The following is a 20,129-nucleotide window of genomic DNA, read 5'->3' as shown; positions in this document are numbered from 1 at the left end:
TATGTACATCTCAAAATGTGTCGGATTACAAGCCAAATCTCAGTGATAAATTGTTGAGACCTCATATAGCATTTTCCTGATAACACGCTTAGCAATGATTGTTACTCTGCAGTAGTTTTCATTATCTGCTACAGCTGAGGAGTGGCTCAGTGTTCGTCCACTGAAGCTGAAACAGCTCCTTTGGTTCAGCATTAAGCTACAAAGTCATGCTTGATGTGACAGAGGGGAACGTGTTGGCTCATGAGTTCCCTTCCCCTCTTTTCTCTCTGTTGATTATTTTAAAACGCACCATAAACTTTACCATCAGTTCACTCAATCTGTAAGAAGAGTTCTCGCTATTAAGATCTAATCTCCCCTCATGTTTTTTATCTCAGTGTGGGCAACTATGGCTACTGCAGATGGTGATTACCATTAGTTAAACACAATATTTTGCCTGCCTGACACATTGAAAACTGCACTTTCAGTGACTTCTGTACTGCTGGGTTCCCAAATCAAATAACAATCAGAATATCCTGAAATACACTCAGTTAAACATGTATGTACATTTCAAAGCTTAAAGTGATTTGCATTAAACTTATATCTGCTCATTCCAATGCCACCTTTCACCTCTGCCACGTGTGATGAGGTAATCAAATTGCAGCCAGGGAGTCACTGATGAGTCAAAGTGAGTAAATACTGTGGCATAGCTTGAGGCTGATCAACATTTTTTTACTCTTAGAGGCCAGAGTAAGCTCAAAAAGTCCATTTTTGGGAGTTAACTAGAGGCCAGGTGCAGTCAGTAAAGCTGACCGTTGAGCTGCCGCAGCACTCCAACAACAAACTCCCGCAGTGTCTAGGAAAGAACATAAGCAGAAAACAAACTATAAATACCTCAACATACACAAAATAATAAAGTTCTCATGGGTTTTTTAAACATACTCCTTACCTGTGGCTTGCAGTGTTCCTCAATCCAACTGAAAACACAGGCCGAAAGTTCTTGGAAGCTGCTCACTGAAACAGAGTTGCTGAAAGATTGAAACAGGGAGTCCATGATGCTCTGAAAGATGTTGAACTTGACCTGGTCCGACACCTGATCCTCTCCCTGCTGTGGGTTGTTCTGGTGAGCCTTCACTATGTGCTCATAGTTCCTATTAAAACATTAAAAAAAAAAAAAAAAAAAAAAAGGGGGGGGGGGGGGGGTTAATATAATTTCATAAACAATGAATTTGAGTCATTCTTTTGAGAACATGGATAAAAGCACACATCAATGCATTCCCTACTCCAAAGTTTTCTTTCTTTGCCCCCAGACCAGCATTCTTTTTACAATCTGTCTTTTCATCGGTCTGGATGGAGAAAAGATGCGACTTGCACACAGTGCAGGTATGTTGAGAGGATTTAGGGAAGTCTCAGATCGCCAAAAAAAAGAAGACCTGTGAAGTACACAATGTGGAAAAAGCAGTTTGGCTTATGAATTTTAAACCACTCACGTTTTCATAATCTTAAGCGCCATCACTTCTTTTCTTAGGACAGAAACTTCCTCCTCTTGCTTCTTCTTTTCTTTGTGAAGGAAATGGATGTAGTCAATTGCTAAAAAAAAAACCAAAAAAACAACACAACAACAACCAAGAAATCGTCAGTTGGGGATTTTTGCCTTATACACAAGTTTTAGGTACACTGTTGAAAGTTAACCTTTATACTGAGGGTGTTGGTACTGTTACTTCCCCTTTTGTTGGGTAAAGGAGCCCCTGCAAGACAGGAAATATCTGTTCTTCCTTGAACTTAGTCTATCGTCTCTTTTTATTGTTAAATGTGGCCAAGTGAGATGTAACTAAATGAAAGCTAGCACCATACAAAACAAGTTCAGTACTATTGTTTTGTGCTCTTTTCTTATCAAGATGTCAGATGTATTAATTAATATATAGATTATCTCAAACTAAATCTGAAGTCAAGGTTACTCAGCAGAGGCAGTCCAAGTTTGTTCAAATGTTAACAAAGGTTATGTTTGACCACATCTTACTTTTTTGCAGAATAGTAGCCTTGCTGATCTTCTGTGCTCCCACCGCAAATTCAGACTGCTGCTGGCAGGTTGGAACGATTGACTGGAGGTCATCATATCCTTTCTAATGTTAAAAGAGAGCAACTAGTAACTACTGAAAAAAGTTAAAGCAAATCTCCAACTTTCAAGATGTGTGTCCTTACTTTAATAGCATCTCTACGCTTCTGCTCAGCTTGTGTGTGTGCTTGTCTCCGACGATCTTTATACGAGTCCTTATATGTTTCATGCCTGTAGTCGCTGTCTTCATCATCTATGTGGGAATAGATTAATACTCATTAATGAAAAAATAAAAATCTGAACCATGACATTAGCAGTGTTTTTGTTAGCCAACTTACAAAATGCTGAGGTAGCTATTTTTAAAAAGTTGATCAAATCAATTCATAACTGTACAAGATTATTAACCCTGGAGTCATTCCTGTGTTGGCACTCATTTCACACATATAGGCAACCTCATTGTTTTTCATCAGTATGAATTACTGTGATGCACTTAATTTACAAAGTAAATTATTATTTAACATCTCATAAAACCCTCAAAGAATTTAAGAAAATATTGTAAAATACGAAACACATGTTTCCATAATTAAACATGGAATGATATAGGAAATATTTTCTACCTCACACAGCAATCCCTGTGTTTGGGAAGTAAGAAAATTGTATGTATAAAGCAGTCACAAAACATTGTACAGCAAAATAGAGTAAAATAAATGTGAAAATTAACTGCTGGAATAGCAATACAAAATTTTTTTAGATCTTTATTTATATTTATTCAAACTGTGTTTTTGTTTTTTAAGACATATTTCAGGGCCATGTTTACTGTTTTGTTAATGTAACATATACATTTTCTAACTTCTGGAATAAATAAAAATAAAAGCTTTAGAGCTAAGCTTAATATATATTTTTTATTAATCACAAGCAAGAGAGATTTTTCCTTTTGTACAAATCATGGAGAAATATAAGCAAAGCTGTCTCTATGGCTACGTTCACACTGCAGGCGAAAGCGCATCAAATCCGATTTTTTTGACCCTATGCGACCCATATCCGATCATGGTGTGACAGTGTGAACGGCACAAATCCGATATTTTCAAATCCGATCTGGGTCACTTTCGTATGTGGTACTGAATCCGATCCATATCCGATGTTTCAGAAAGCGACTGCTGTGTGAACGGTCAAGTCGCATTAAATCCGTCTTTTACGTCACTGACATAAGACAGACGCCAATTATCAGCGCCAGAGAAGCGCCCGAGAAGACATCGCGAACGCTTCCTGGCCATCCGGTGAGACTGCTGGGAAGACAACGTTGGAGAAACGTGAACATTTTATTTGTACTGCATAACCTGCAGATTCTGACAGAAATCTGCAACTATCCTTTGAAGCACCGCTCCTCTAAAACAGCAATAAGGATCATTATTAGGTTATTTACATTATTATGTAAATAACAAAATAACTTAAAGCAAAAATTGGGAAACATGAAGTCCGAAGTCTTTATATTAAGGGCCATCAGTCAAACAATATAGTTTGCTCTGGGTCTAAACAGAGCGCGTTGTGTGTGACGTCTTCTTTTGCGCATTCGGGCCGCTTTGAGCGTTCACACTAGAGCGTGTTTGCGGTCACACTTTATTTGTAGTGTGAACGAGCAGACAAAAAAAATCGGATTTGATCAAAAAATCGGAATTGAGCATTAAGACCTGCAGTGTGAACGTAGCCTAAGTCTCATTGTATTTCGCTTTTACACTAAATAAACAAAAATGAAACTTTTTTTTTATAAATATCTGACTGGCTCAGGCTACAACAACTAAACAAGTAAACAATTAACCTACACTACAATTACATTACTAGTATCAAACTATCACATAAATATACAACATTCAAACCCAGTACCTGTATTTGGCACTGAAGAGGCACTTGTTGAGCCGATACTGTTGGCCCGGGACACTACAGTACCCTTTCTGATTGCTTCAGAGATATAACCTAGACAACAAGACAGCAGTGATCAAACATAACTCACAACAAAATCAAAACATATTTTGATGTACATCTATAATCAGTATCATGTGAGAGATCAGATTACACTGGTGATGAAGTACAACACAAGAACTGACTGAATACTCACTGTTGTCAAAGCCACCATCGCTGAAAGCACCATCGGATGTCTGCCGAGCCATCACGAGAGAGCAGAAGACAGAAAAAGGCAAAAAAAAAATAAGAGGCTGTGCAGCTAATGACAAGGGAAAACGCTGTGCTGCCCTACATTTGTTTGACAAAAGAGCAATAGCCAGCCAGTTAAGCCCCCACTGAGCATTGCCCTGATTTGTCCAATTCAGGAAAACAGGTGGGTAAAAAGCTGTAGAAAATAAGAGCCTTCATCACAGAACTATTGTTTGATGTAGGGCACAGCTGTCTAATTTGTGGTTTCCAAAGTCTCAAAAGCTCAGGAGGGGGAAAAATGAATATATGTTAAGTTTAAACAATAGATCCTACTACATGTTTACTTACGTACTGTAAAATTACTATACCCAATTTATTTCAGAGACATATTTTTTTAAAATGGGGGCCCTGAACACATGTTAATTATTTTTAATTATTTATTTTATTTATTTTATTTCCACAGACTCCATATTAAGGAATCGGTGGAACGAAGACAATTTCAATTTCTGTGGTCTGGTAATTAATTATATACAGTATATAGTAGCCTATCAGACAAGGTAATGTGAGCTTCACAAACACTGATGCTGCACTGTAGATTTGCAAGAAACAAGCAGCTACTCAGACCTTTTTTCTTTTATTTAACTTTGCGTGTGTAGGTGAAGACATGTTGTATACACCATAGGGGGAACAATGGCTGATTTGTTTACATAAGTAGGCAATTGGTTAGCTAACCAATACAGCTTTCTAAGGTTATCAAAACCTCGGATGCTAACGTTAGTTAGCCACGGAGCTAACAAACCGTGTACTCCCTGCACTTTACTAAAGCTTCAACTTTAAGACAGCACAGCTTTTGCCATTTGCCAGTGCTGCCATACGCCTAACACATGAGTCATTTCAAACCAAAAAAGAGGTTTCTGATAGCAGTTACTCACTTTCCACTGGTCCTCTGGAGATGTTGTCGGGTCCGTCATTTTGGAATGCGACGAATTTCTTCTTCTGTGCACCATGGTAGTGAATTGTAACTGTTCTTGAAAACGCCACCCCATGGTTTGAAAGTAATACTGCAGTGACTGACCGCATAAAATGTAGGTTTATGTCACAGAAAGACTGTATTGAAAAGAAAAACCAAACAAACAGAAGGCGTATATAGTAAGAGAGGAAAACTAAAATAATATTTTTTATCAGTTCTTTGTCTCTTAAACACTTAAATAAATCTGCTTTCTTTCAACTGCTCTCTAATCTTGTTCATCATGGCCAGTGAAAATCTTAGCATCTTCAACTCTGCCACCTCCAGGTCTGCTTATCTCTTTTTTTAGCGATAACATTTCCTATCTCATTTTTGCAGCTATCTTCCTGTCACAAATCACCCCTGAAACTTGCGTCAATCCTCTTCTTCGGGTATCTTGTGTACCTACTGTTGCTTTACATGAAAAACACCAAGTATTTAAACTCACTTTACTTCAATACCTGTGCTCCACCGTTACACCTGTAAGTAAATGATTAGCTTTATCCTTTTGATGATTTTTCCCCAGCATTTCCCAGATGTCTAAACACCTCTCCAATCTTCTCTTTTGATCTTTTCTTTTCACTCAGCTGATAACACGCCTTCCCGTGAGTCTCAGAAAGCTTTGAAAATGAATATCCTGTTGCATCAGAGCTAATAATTTTCACTTTCTCGAAGAAATGCATCTGTGATAAACTTATTATTCTTTTCCTCAATAGAAATCACAAAAACGTCTTAAATTACTGAGCCAACGAAAGGCTCAGTAATTTAAGTAATTCCCACTGGATAGATCTCACTAGATGCAGTAGTCATCTTCACCCACAGAGGGGTGTTGTTTGACAATTCTTGTCCTGCTGAAACCACCGTTACCTGTCTGGATTAAACCACCGTTACCTGTCTGGATTAAACCACCACATGAAGGGAAAATACCAAAACAAATGTAACCTTTGACTCATGTCAAGCTGACATCAGTAAAATGACTAAATCTAGTACAAAAAGGTGGTTTCTTTGTGAAATGTTGCAAAGTTTCCTTTAATTGTGTAGTTGATTTACATCTAAATCGACATCTGTTAATCTTACAAATCTGGACAGAGTCTGCTCTCCTTCATTCCTGTAGTATCTTTTCTTTATCATCACCCACCTACTGCATGGTTACGTGTTTATCTTCCACCATGTCCTCCGCCCCAGGTTCTATAGCTGTCGTGCACAGGAAGTTACTCTTCTGCTTTTGTGCTTCTGTGGTTTCTGACTGTGTCACACTCCTCGCCCGCCTTCCTCTCACGCGCAGGCTTCGATACTAAACTATTTAAGGGAGTTCTCGGTCAACTAATGTAGACAACAGTGCACGAGCCATAGGTGGACTTTTCTTTCTAACAGGCTTTAACAGGACTTATCACCTCATTTTCAAAAGGAATTTGAAGACAACTTAAGGAGAAGGGGGCCATGAGGATAAACTTTCTTTTTCATTGCCCACCCTGTCCTCGGGTGTGAGGCGGATTTTGTAAAGCTGAGAATTAATGTAGACTGCCCTAGAGGCCCTAGACTTGGTTTGATTAGGCCTTTTTGCTATTGTAATTCAAAGTGACCATCTTTTGTCACTTTGCTTGTGGATACGGTGATTTCTTGGAGGAAACAGTTTGCGTAAATCAGTCCCCCTGGATTACTTGTGGAGATTAGTGATGGGGAATGCGGCTGGTGGGGGATTGGAGCATGAACCGGCCGAAGGTCGAGAGGCCAGAAACTCAGTCAGTGCAGCTTCAGCAATGAATGACTCTGCACCAACCTTGCAAAAAAAGCAGCCTCCTCAACCCAAACTTCCCATGCCACCAGAGAAGGAGCTGGAGGAGCGCTTCAACACGGTTCTGGTGAGTGAGAGCATGACACGCCATACACCCTTACTGGATATGAAATCAGGCAGATTTTGCACAAAGTTTTGGTTTGTATATGTAAGGGCGATTGCGCAAGTAAGTAAGTGATTAAGAGGATCACAAAAAACACGTATCAAATCAGCTTTCATTTTACATTGTTACATTGTTAAAGTAATAACCCAAGTTTGAAAGTGACTGGTCTTTCACTCTTTGGAAATTTACTTTGCTCTAATATAGACTCCAATATGTACTTTACTTCATTTCTTATACTCTCTAGGTATATCTATAATATATATAAAGCTATTTGTCAAGTGAGAAGAAAGAGCTGAACGTTAGAAAGACCGTTAGACCCTCAGTCAGAGTCTAATGGTCTGTCATTTTGTCTAGTCAAATTTGCACAAATACCATCAGTTACTTAAAATTTTACTTTAGTGATAAAAACAATGACAATCCTGTCAACAAGTTGCCAAATTCTTCATGGTTTGATTAGAAAAATTCAAGCCAGAAACTGCTTGATAAATGCATGCACAACAGCAGGCTGAAATGGGAAGTTGAGCAATTTACATGACGGAGGCCACAGGACCGGAAAGGAACTGTTTCACCATTCTTTCAACAGTCTCACAACAAGTTAGTAAAGATAAAACTTCAAGTATTATGATCTTTTAGATTATATGTTGCGCAAAATATCAAACCATGATGCTTAGACTATCTTAATCCTGGCTTATTCTTTACCTTTTTTTTAAATGAAAAAATAGAGTTAGCTATAAGATTTTTGATTTGTTTTTTCTTCAGTAATGCTAAGAAAAAAAATACAGATCTACAAAAGTGAAACAAAGACACTATATTGTAAACAGTCATGTTAATCTGACATATCTTAGCCAGTAACATATATGAGTTAAGAGTTTTACTTATTCAAGGCTCAAGTTCTCCAGATTTTTACATCTAAATAGTTCAGTTTCTCATTTTTAATTTTCTATAATGTCTGGCATTGTGGTTTATGTGCTAGATGATTTACAGCATTAAGTGTCTAGATATACATTTTAACCACACTCATTAAAACCACTAGTCTGGAAGTGGGCAAATCTACTTAAAGCCACTGAAGATTCTTTGACCTGTCAACCCCTGAGGTTGTCCTGCCGCTGAACATCTGGATGTTGGTATCAAATCCTTTGAGACCCATGAGTTGTAGGGTGTGGCTTCCATGAGTCTGGCTTATACCACAGAGGAAAGCACCTGCCTGCTATTATCAATAATATTGACACAAAGTTTAGGATGGTACTTTAACATAGGCTTTCCCAACAAAACATTAAATTACAAACGCAGGATCAGTGTTAATCAGTGCCGTTTTACATGGGTTTTAACCTTTCAAGCAAATATTTAGCATACATACAAATTTAGTGTATATAAAAATAATGATTTTGTGTTTTTATAGAAGGTGGGGAGCAATTAGAGAGTTATTTTTTATATAGTAAAAAACAAACACTTTACACAGCAAATATAAATCCATGCAACTATTCCAACTAAAACTATTCGCCTTTTCTCAAAAATGACATTGATTGGAACAGCATACCATGATTATTCTAAAAACAAGTCAAAATTCACACCATGTCTGCTTCATATGACAAACCTTGAATGGAAACATCATTATAATTTCATGCAAGATAATACCGTTTAGAGCCAGGGTTAACAGTTCATCAATATCTACACAAAATGTGCTCTCCGGAAAATGACAACACCCTCTCGAGTGTCTTCCTTCTTCAGTAAAATACTTGTCACTTGTCAAACCTCAGACTAGAGATTATATGGTGACCTCACCAGCAAGGAAACGAGAAGTGAACCTTCTTTCTTTTTTTTTTTGCATTACTGAAAAATGTGAGTACTTTTTATTTTTGAGCAACTAAATCAGAAGCTATAAACTTCATAATGCGAGGCACTCACATTACCATTTTTTTAAGCACCACAAAACCACAGCAAGACCTCTCCCTTACATCAGCCAAGGAAGGAGCCTCATCTCCTCGAGCACCAATGCATCAGATCATTTCCGTTTTCACTCCTCCCTTTTCAAAGAAAAAAAAGTGCACAGAAGATGTCAAACCACTGCTCGAATGTACACAAAACTAGATTCAAAAGCCACACCCAACATCAACTGAAATTATTGAAACTTGCTGTAAATGATCACATTGATTCAAGCTTTTGATCAGCTACATGAAAAATAGTACCAGTGCAGAACCAGCTGCAATAATGTGAGAGAAGACTGTGAAAAAATATCTTTAAGCGAGACATAAATAATTACAGGGAATTAGTGATCAAAGCAAGTAAGTTCATTTTGTGAGTGAAGCCTTTTCCCTTGATGCAGGGGCATAATTCTTAATTATGTTATGACCCCCCCCCCCCCCCCCATAATCAGACCCAACCAATATAAATAGGCTGTTAATTTTCTTTACTCATTTCAGTTATTACCAGCAAAATAGTTGCATGTTTAATCATCTAGAAATTTACCCTGATTTATTTAGACAGAGATCTTGACCCCCCCAATGTTCAGCACAAAGTTACACCAATGCCTTGACGTATCTTCTTCCTTTTAATTAGACCTTCTTTAAAAAAAAACAAACAAAAAAAAAAAACATCAACAACAGCCTCCTCTCATTCAGTTACTGTGAATGGGGAAATAACCTTAGCACATGACATGTCCCTGTAGGTTTGATAACTCAGTGTGAAACTGCCCTTTTGGACAGTTGTATGCCAACTCAAAAGTCAACCTACACTGGAATCATGGATACTTGGTCTGTATAAAGGTCTTTATGAATTTCAGAAAATAACAGAAATATTACGTGCAGTTTATGACCGAAAAAGATATTTTTACTAAAGCCGAAACAGACTGCACAGATAATGTCTAAACATGGGTCATATTGTTTAAAAAGTCAATAAAAGTGTTGCTGAAGCTTGAGTAGACACTGAAAGCGTGTAACACATCGGTACCTATTGGCAACGATCAATGCATACACGTAAACACTGAGTCATCTGCTACCAGTAGGAGTTACCGCCTTTCAGTTTTATGCTGAAAGTGCATCTGAGGTATTGTTGTTTTGCATATTGTTACATGAGCAGGAAACACAAAGAAATTATAACATATAGTATAATATCTCTCTGCTAAATATCAGTGGAGATGGAGTTGATTTTTTTTGTACTCCAAATACATTTTCATGTAAATTCTAAAACCCATTTTATATCTTTACATCTTTCTTCTTTCAGAGTTCCATGAACTTGCCTCCAGATAAACTCCAGCTGTTGAGTCAATACGACAATGAAAAGAAATGGGAATTAGTCTGTGATCAGGTGAGAGCTTTTATTTGTTTTTTATGAGTGACATATGCCATCAAAATGGACACGATTCTTGCAGCGTTGGCTCCACTGGGGGCAGAGTTGATATAAAGTGCGCAAATACACAAAGGGGAGAGTCTTTGCAAACCTTGCAACATAGTTTCTGTGGTGGCAACTGATAGAGGCGTCGGCATGGAAACAGAGAGCAGTTTGTGCTCGTTGTGTTTACTAGAATAACTTCAAATGCAGCTTGCTGGTAAAATATGGTTCTGGATCAGTCATTATTTGGGGTCGCTGCTTAAATTAATTCTACTTCAGCATGTGCTGACTCTATCCTCTGTAAAATATTCTCCCACAGGAGCGTTTCCAGGTGAAGAGCCCCCCATCCACTTACCTGACCAAGATCAAAAGCCTCTACCAGGATCAAGGAGGGGTGTCTCGTAGGGTCAGTAGAAAGCATTTTTGTTCTTTCAAATGTATCACCTCCATATGCGTGCATCATGTACCTGCATCAGTGACTTTAACCTCTTCTGCTTTTTTAGTTGAAGAAAAGGATCCAAGATGCCACCCAGGTCCTTAAAAATTTGGAGATATCCCTTCGGACCAATCACATTGGGTGAGCCTGTTTGTTTCATGAGCTTCTGTTTGGTTTATGAGTGTTTAAGGTTTAATGTATTTTATTTTGGTTTTTAGTGCGCCACAAGTATGTTTTCCAGATTTTTATAGCAGTTTCATGCAATCCAACCTGAAAATCTTTATCAATCATTAACGCTAAAAGATGATTTAAGGTGAACTTTAGTGAAACTGCAAACTGTCTGTGCACTTTACCTACATAAACCATTTAGCTGTTTTAGTTTCACTTGATATTTTTCAGCTGCTGATCAACAACTTTGCTGAAGTGGTTCTTCACCGCATCAACAGTTATATATAGTTTATATACAACCTTTTACAGAAACAGTACTTAAAGCTTCCATGTATTGTTACATTTGTACATAAAGTGGAAAAGTTGATAAAGCCAGTGCAGAAATAGTCTGGGGTTTGTTTGTTTTTAGCCCTTTGACTTTGTTGCATTTTTTTTTCCTTCATAGTGCAACTTGTCAAAAAAAAATGTAAGATTGCAAAAGAAAATCACCTGACTGTGCTGGATTCCATATTTAGAGTAGGACTGTGTTCTGTTTTCTTTCTAAAGTTACAATCTTTGGCTATAAATCCAGTCTGGGCACAGAATCTATTACATATGGTCACTCCTCACGATTTACTTTTCTTTTTGAAGATGGGCCCAGGAGTTTCTCAATGAACAGAATAAAGGTTTGGATGTTCTGGTGGAGTACCTGTCCTATGCACAAAGTGACAGCTCGTGAGTACTAAGCAGACATGAATGCTATTTTAGAATCTGACTGTGTTTCGAAACGTAATTATTCTATTATAGATTATGTTAAAAAGATGTCTATCTTTACACGTTTAAGGTTTGAGGTTGAGGCTATAGAAAATGGAGGCAGCCTGTCAGACAGAGGAAAATCAGCAGAAAGGTCAATGGAAGACTTGACCAAGAGCTCCAGCAGCCATCAGTCACATGGCATGACCAGAGCAGCTCGTGCACTGACTGTAAGGTAAGAAACTCGAGACTTGAAAGGTTACTGAGGTAACCTTCAGCGATGGTTTCAGAGATGTTGCACCGTTCAAATCCCTTTGAATGAAGAATGAACTTTAAACATAAGCAGCTCTACACACTGTCAAAAATAGACTCATGCAAAGCAGAAGTGGTGTGAAAACTCCACGAACTTCTGCGGTACTGATAAGTACCACAGTGGTTTCCACTGCTGTGAGAACTGTGCCATGCTACACCTCTCTTTCTTTTAAGAAGTTGTTGATGTATAAATATTTAGGATTGAATTTGAGGAAATCTGTGAGCCCAGAAATAGAAATACTGTCAAATAAAGTGACAGCTCTAACTGATATATAAGTTAGAGCTTATAAGATTATAACTCTACAATATGAAACATAGGTTTAGGTTTAGTAACTTAACCGAAACAGTGCTACAGCACAGCCTCCTCTTAAAAAAGATAACCCTTGACATTCTCATGCTCTCATTCATTCAGATCCCCTCACGTGGTCATCTAACTGTTTGTTAGTTCGTCTTTGATCCTTTATCTTCATTCCATGTTGTGCTACATAGCATCTGTCAAACACAGTTACTGTCCCAAACCCTAGAAGTCAAAGCTACAAGTATCTCACTGCATATCTTACCATATCCTGGCATCGACTTCAAATCATTTGCACATGCAGGAGATTCTCTTCCCTCAAACATGTATTCCAACATGTATTACTGCTTCACAGAATAAGCACCACTCTGGTAAACAAGATGCATAAGAAGTCCCACATAAACAACCAGAGAGATGATGTACATGTGTGCATAATGTGCCTGCGAGCCATCATGAACTATCAGGTAAAGCTTTAGCACACAGTCTAATAAAGTCACTTAATTCCTATGCTGTCTTTAAAATGGATTATCACAGTATATGACATGTTTTCTGGGTTGCTAAAAGAAACAGTTCTTGTTTCTTGCACATTTGATCACATTTACTCTGGAGTGAACAGCTGTTTATATATCTTCCGTCTGCTTTTAGTCTGGTTTTAATTTGGTGATGACTCACCCACGCTGCGTGAATGAGATCACCCTCAGTCTCAACAGCAGGAATCCCAGGTGAGCGCATTTGTCTGTGAGATAAAGTGTGTTAACTGTCTGCATCCACATCTCACCCATCCTCCTCTGTCGTGGCAGGACCAAAGCTCTTGTTTTGGAGCTGCTGGCTGCCGTGTGTCTCGTCCGAGGAGGACACGACATCATTCTCTCTGCCTTTGACAATTTTAAAGAGGTGAAATAAAAAATAATAATTTCTGGCAATTTCCTCATATTGCAAGAGCCCTATTTGACTTTGACTGTTCAGTCATCTAATTATTTCAGACTTCTCCTCTTTCATTGCTCATCTTCTGACTAACAGTCTACTGCTCACATGCACTATGGTCGTAATTTTAGCACATGTCTAGAAGTCATGCATGTTTATGTTTAAGACTGAACTCATGTACCGTACTTAGGTGCAGAATATACTCTCAGTATTAATGTTCTCTGAGGTGGGCTAACACATTATTTTTAATCCTCCCATATTCACAATAATAAAAATACATATTTAGCAAGCTTTTATTTGTTTTGTTTTTTTAGGTGAGCAAAGAAAAGAACCGCTTTGAGAAGCTCATGGAGTACTTCGTCAATGATGACAACAACATTGACTTCATGGTAGGTACCACGGCCACTGGATGCAGCTTCACCAAGAGATCGTGTGCATGAACGACATTTAACTCTCATCGTTTCTACCCAAAGGTTGCCTGCATGCAGTTCATAAACATTGTGGTCCATTCAGTGGAGAACATGAACTTCCGTGTCCATCTACAATATGAGTTCACTCACCTTGGATTAGACAAGTATCTAGAGGTGTGTATATATTTTGTTTAAAGTCCCTCATAAGACCAGGAAAGCTACAGCTAATAGAAATGTATCTTTTGACACTGTATCTAAAATGGGCTGTGTTATTTCCAGATAAACAGATTCAGCTTCATGAGATTTTCTTAACTGGTGATTCTACATTGGTTTTAGGATTGATAGAGAGAATAGTTGTCTCTCCGTGTTAGTCTGCAGTACAATAAGTGTTAAATGGAAGCACAGATGCTGACCTAGTTAAAAGTTTGGTAGATAACTATTAAGTGATAATGATATACAGCAATTGTATTATATTTTTAGATTCACAAGAGGTCAGTCGCTTAACATCTTGTTAAGTTATTAACAAAGCCAAACAACTTTCATGACAGATACCATGTACTCTCTCTTTACAAGCTAACACCGCATGGAAAATATTAGCATTAACTGCTTTAATTTTACCAGACTAGAAGAAGCAGTGCCAGTTCAGTAGTCGAAGTGATCATTTATTCCTTTGCACTCCAACAGCTGTCCCAGCGGTAGAAAGCTTGTCAGATGTTTTTTCTTGTTTTGCCGATTTTATCATTTATAAACCAGACATAGTTTCTTTTCGGAACTTCATGCTGGTGATGATAAGGGTGCATGAATCATTGTTTGCCATCCAGTTCACTAGACACCTGTCCTTTTACAATCTGCTTCTTTGTTGGCGTTTCCACACCCCCTGGTGTTAACTGGAGGTGACAAAGACTTGCTACACCATCTTGTGGTACAAAAGGGGTATTAGTGCATGCACCAGGCCTATGGAAGTTTAACTTATGTGCACTGTGTTGGAGAAAGAATTCATAGGGGGTTTCTTTGCTTTTAATTTATAATGTCTCTTTCTGACAACTTCAAGCCTATAGTGAGAAAGAAAAATACTTTAATATAGCACTTAAATATTCAGTTTTCTGATAAATTAACAACTTCAAGTATCCAGATGTTCAATTCTAATGCCCACTTTCTTCCTCTTTTACTCAGCTGTCGCCTCTTCATCCTGAATGACTCTATTTATACTTTTACTCTACTTTTTTGTCACACACTCACTTCCTCACTTCACAGTTAAGGGAAATGTATTCCTTTCTTTGATTAAAAAAAACAAACAAAGTTTAATTAGTGCTAATATTAAGATAAATGGCATAGTGACATTTTGTTTTCTGCCATTAAGATATTAAATTTAGCCTTAAAACCTCATGTTTCATTCTCATAAATTACGTTTTTTTTATTAAAACAGAATCATGTTCTGTGATATTTTGTAAGTGATAATTTATTCCTATGATGTACCAATAGTGTGTATCTTTGTGTATTAGACTCTGAAGCTAACAGAGAGCGAGAAGCTGCAGGTCCAGATCCAGGCCTACTTGGACAATGTGTTAGATGTGGGAGCTCTGCTGGAGGATGCTGAGAACAGAGGAGGGGTGCTGGAGCATGTGGACGAATTACAGGAGCACAACGTTCAGGTTGGCATAGAAGAATCTGAGTGAATACACGGAGGCAATGTTGTTGCACATTACGTGAAATCGTGCTGAAGCAGTGTTGCTTGTGTGGTGTTGCAGCTGAGTGCACGGCTTCAGGAGATTGAGAACCATACAGCAGACAGAATAACTGAGCTGGAGACTCAGCTCATGCAAGCCACAAAGGAGGCTGAGCTGCTCAAAGTAAGTGCTGCCTTCGAGTTAGCCAAGGAACATATGTAATCTTTACACAGAGTTGTTTAAATAAGGTTAAAAGCATGTAAAAAAAAAAAAAAAGGACTTGAATAAATGTCCAAATTACTTTTTTTTTTGCCATGGTATGAGCATAACCCTGAGCATGGTAACACCAGGTGGTCTCCCCCCTTTATTTCAAACTACAATATCAACTTAATAACAGCTACAGGAGAAGATGACAAAATGTATCAAATGGTGATCATTTTTTATTTAACAGCAGTATATGGCTGATACTTTATTTTGCCCAGTAGTTATGTCTGGAAAAACCCCATCATTGAATTTGGATTTAGAATAAGTCAAAAGAAAATATGATGGCATAAAACCATATAGCAAACTGTCTTTTGTTTATGTTTTTGTCACCACTTTTTAAGGTTTAATCCAAAAGTATTCAATTAAACTTGACCATGCTACAACTCTGCGCACTTGTCCCTTGTAGGAAAGCCTGCGAGAGTCATGCTCCCAGGTTAGCACTTTGCAGCAGAGGGAAAGAGAGCGTGAGCTGGACAGGGAGAGGGAGAAGGACAGGGAGCGGCTGGGTATCACTGGCCCTCAGGGACCTTCAGAGCTAGAGCAGAAGATCCAGGAGCTGCAGGACAAAGGGCTAATCCGAGTGGGACGCACAGCCTCAGGAGGTCTGGACGTCCAAGTCATGCCTGTCACAGTCGTTGAATACATTCAAAGCCCAGCCCCAGCCAACCAAGCCAGCACTCCAGCCCCCCCGTCATCTAGCATCCCTTCGCCACCGCCACCGCCTCCTCTTCCAGGTGGCTCAGAGCAGACTGTCTCTCCACCTCCACCACCTCCATCTCTACCAGGAGGTCCTGCACCACCACCACCACCCCCTCCTCCTCCACCTCTTTCTGGCTCTGCAGCTGCCCCCCCACCTCCACCTCCTCTCCCTGGCACTGGCCCCCCAACTCCTCCTCCACCCCCTGGAGCTGGCCCCCCACCCCCACCTCCCCCACCTGGTGGTGGACCACCACCGCCTCCTGGAGCACCATCTGCAGACTCTGGTGAGGAGAATCCTGAATACCCCCCCCCCCAAAAAAAAGAAACATGATGAAAGAAAAGTGTTAACCATTCCTCTTGTTTTTCTATTTTCTCAGGGGCTAAGAGCAGGAAGCCTATTCAGACCAAATTCAGGATGCCTCTGTTAAACTGGCAGGCATTAAAACCAAACCAAGTGACAGGCACAGTCTTCAACGAGCTAGATGATGAGCAAGTCTTGGGGGTAAGAATATGCTTTCTGCATCTTTTACATACAGCAGAAATTATATCCTGAAAGAAAATGAAATTCTAATGTGAGCACACTCCCTGGCTCTTTTTTTGTCTACCTCAGGAGTTGAATATGGAAATGTTTGAGGAACATTTCAAAACTAGGGCCCAGGGTAACCCAGCTGACCTGTCCAAGGTTAAGAAGAAGACGACCTCGAAAGCCCCCACCAAGACATCTTTGATTGATGGCAATAAAGCCAAAAATCTGGCCATCACTCTACGCAAGGGGGGAATGAGCCCGGCCGATATCTGCACGGCCATAGAAATGTACGTGCTTACTTTTGCATTATTGACCTTCAGCAGATGTTTTTGCCATAATGGCATATTCTGTTCCTTCCTTCACCCTGCCTCTTACACTGTTTATTGCCTACACTAACTCTAACCCTCGTTTGTACAGGTATGACCAGCAATCTTTGTCCATAGACTTCCTGGAACTGCTCGAACCATTCATACCATCAGATTTTGAGATGAAGCTTCTTGCTAACTATGAGAAAGATGGCCGTCCACTGGATGAGCTGACCAACGAAGACCAATTTATTTTACGCTTTGGGAAGATTCCTCGCCTCAACCAGCGAATAAACACTCTGACTTTCATGGGCAACTTTCCAGACAGCGTCAAACGGCTGCAGCCGGTTAGTCTGTTAAATGCTTTGTAACTTTGGCTGAAAGGGATTATAAACACATACTTACTCACATACATACTTCTTTTTTTTTTTAAAACTCCGTCCACAGCAACTGAACTCCATCATTTCTGCATCCATGTCTCTCAAGTCTTCAACCAAACTAAAAAAGATCCTAGAGGTAAGTAAAACAGTATGAATGCTAATGAGGCATCTAACTGTAACATTTGGTTCTCTTAACCCATTTATTTCCTTTCAGATTGTTCTTGCATTCGGTAACTACATGAACAGCAGTAAAAGAGGTGCAGCTTGTGGTTTCAGACTGCAGAGTCTGGATCTCGTAAGTAGTGTTTTGTTTTTGTTTTTATTTTATTTTGTTTGCTTTTCAATTTATGGAAGCTCAATGACATTTTTCACCATCTTCATATTTCAGCTGTTGGACACCAAATCCACTGACCGCTCACAGACGTTACTTCATTTCATCACCAATATTATCCAGGAAAAATACCCAGACCTGGTCAACTTCCACACCGAGCTACACTTTGTAGACAAGGCAGGCCTTGGTACATGCACACACTCAGGCTGACCAATCAACCTTCTTTTTAATTTGCTTAAAAGTTTAAACTCACTTGTGTTTCTTTGCCAGTCTCTCTTGACAGCATTCTTCAAGATATCCGCTCTCTAGAGCGAGGAATGGAGATGACCAAAAAGGAGTTCCTGGTGCAGGATGACAGCCCCGTGTTGAAGGAATTCATTAAAACAAATAGTGAACAGTTGGACACTTTAATCAAAGATAGCAAGACAGCACAGGTTTGTCTGAAGTTCTTATCAAGCTCTCAACTCTAAATAATGTCTCATCATATTCTGAAACATATTCATCTACTGTTCTGCGTGCAGGAGGCTTACGGCTCTGTGGTGGAGTACTTCGGAGAGAATCCTAAAACCACGCAGCCCTCAATGTTTTTCCCCATGTTTGGGCGCTTCATAAAGGCCTATAAAGTGAGTTTCTGTGGTAGCGTTCTGATATTTGTCCTTTATAACTCGTGAGCTATATTTTAATCCTCTGTCCCTTGTCTGAATGCAGACGGCACAGCAAGAGATTGAACAGAAGAAGAAAATGGAGAGCGAGAGCCGTGAGGTTAAAGAGTCACCATCTCCAAACAAGGCTGGACCACAAAAGGTAAGAAACTATACATACTGCTAGTGTGCAGTCATCTATAGGTTTTTTTTTAAAGCCTATATTAAATAAAATAGTGTAAAATATGAGTCATTCAGAAATGTACTTCAAAATATTCTTTAACTTTGTGATTTCTAAAGGGCCCAATGATGCCTAAGATGCCCCAGATGGACCTGATTGCAGAGCTGAAGAAGAGGCAGGTGAAACCACCAGTACGCGAGGGGAAGGACGGTGCACTGGAGGACATCATCACAGGTACAGTAACATGCTTCTTGCTTGAGAATCATTTTTAGTTTGTCTGCTGCAGTCTTGATGTTTAAATGAAGGGGAAATTCCACCATCACGTTTATGCACGTCTGTCTTTGTTTTTCATTAGATCTGAGGAACTCGCCATACAGGCGGGCAGACGGTCGTCGGCCAGCCCAGCGCCAGGACACTTAAGCCAGTTTTTTCTTTTCTTTACAAATTTCCTTTTGTTAAACAATTGTAACTGGAATTACTCATTAAAATTCAAGCAGAAGACACGTTTTAAACATTCTGTATATACAACTGTGTTACAATTAGCCATATGGCAGTGTGTATTAACGACATATTAGTGTCGTTTTGCTCTGTAAATATAAAGTTGGAAATATTTTAATAATAAACAGTCCATAAACTTTAATTGAAATGTTACAAAACATAACCATTTAAGTATTTCTAATGGATTTGTATTAAACTTGTATTACTGGTATACTGTTACCCATTCAGTAATAAAAAATACTTTGTTTTTAAAAGAAACCATTTTTTAACCATTGTGACCATAGTCTCAGAGGTCTGTGATTACTGGATCTGTCATATAATACAATATTTGATATTAGGTTGAGCAGGCAAGCCATATGCCACAGGACCATTGCAGAGGCTTTGGTCTGAACCCACTCAGGGGCATTTGTTGCCTGTCTTCCCTTTCTCCCAGCTTTCCTGTCATAATAAAGGCTAAAAAGCTTCACTTGCTGACAAGTCAGTTTAAAGCAAGATCAGACACTACGACTGTACAAGAGAGCTGCACTTTATTTGACACACAATCACAGCAACTTATGTACAAAAGAAGGCAGGTTCAACTGCCTGCTGTCTTCTCACAGGAAAAACACACACATTTCTCACAGAATATCATGGCATCCACACTGATAAATTAGTATCTCCAGTATCAGTAGGCTTTTAAATTTATGTATCATTATATCATAGATCTATTTTCTGTATTATTTTTGTTCTTATATCACACTACTCTACAAATGGGAGAGTTACTCTGTGGAAAGAGGACACCATCACTGGTGACTTCTCTGGTTGGGGTGCGTTCAAGCATTCCTGACTCCTTTTCGCACTCTCAGCCACTATCATCATTGTCACATAACGTCACAGTAAGACTGAACATGCCCGTGTCACACATACCAAAATAATGTCTCATCCTTCATGTTTGTAAACCTATAACATA

At 39.0% G+C, this 20,129-nt stretch overlaps 2 protein-coding genes across 2 annotated transcripts; one reads left to right on the top strand and one right to left on the bottom strand.

Moving 5' to 3' along the window:
* Positions 1 to 692: 692 nt before the first annotated feature.
* On the bottom strand, positions 693 to 5,241 carry mlx (MAX dimerization protein MLX). Its single transcript, XM_086289730.1, has 8 exons — positions 5,113 to 5,241; positions 4,146 to 4,185; positions 3,914 to 4,003; positions 2,179 to 2,285; positions 1,997 to 2,099; positions 1,467 to 1,566; positions 926 to 1,127; positions 693 to 832 (listed from the first exon to the last, which is right to left on the bottom strand). The coding sequence occupies exons 1-8, from the start codon at positions 5,224 to 5,226 to the stop codon at positions 776 to 778; spliced, it is 813 nt and encodes a 270-aa protein (XP_086145856.1). The 5' UTR covers positions 5,227 to 5,241; the 3' UTR covers positions 693 to 775.
* Positions 5,242 to 6,328: 1,087 nt separating this feature from the next.
* Positions 6,329 to 19,609, top strand: fmnl1a (formin-like 1a). The gene is made up of 25 exons (XM_086289728.1): positions 6,329 to 7,048; positions 10,304 to 10,387; positions 10,731 to 10,817; positions 10,915 to 10,988; positions 11,646 to 11,729; positions 11,839 to 11,982; positions 12,710 to 12,818; positions 13,000 to 13,076; positions 13,155 to 13,248; positions 13,593 to 13,667; positions 13,752 to 13,862; positions 15,191 to 15,340; positions 15,437 to 15,538; positions 16,026 to 16,602; positions 16,696 to 16,820; positions 16,929 to 17,131; positions 17,262 to 17,496; positions 17,597 to 17,665; positions 17,744 to 17,824; positions 17,918 to 18,047; positions 18,131 to 18,294; positions 18,382 to 18,483; positions 18,569 to 18,664; positions 18,802 to 18,916; positions 19,038 to 19,609. Exons 1-25 carry the CDS (start codon positions 6,863 to 6,865, stop codon positions 19,100 to 19,102), a joined length of 3,339 nt encoding a protein of 1,112 aa, XP_086145854.1. The 5' UTR covers positions 6,329 to 6,862; the 3' UTR covers positions 19,103 to 19,609.
* Positions 19,610 to 20,129: the final 520 nt, after the last annotated feature.

The sequence above is a fragment of the Aulonocara sp. 'chitande type north' Nkhata Bay genome, linkage group LG4, assembly GCF_057382095.1.
Source record: "Aulonocara sp. 'chitande type north' Nkhata Bay isolate Kocher_YH1m ecotype deep benthic linkage group LG4, A_spYH_male_GT1.1, whole genome shotgun sequence".
Lineage (NCBI taxonomy): Eukaryota > Metazoa > Chordata > Actinopteri > Cichliformes > Cichlidae > Aulonocara > Aulonocara sp. 'chitande type north' Nkhata Bay.
The sequence above is the reverse complement of the archived record's forward strand: the minus strand, read 5'-3'. Positions and strand labels throughout refer to the sequence as shown.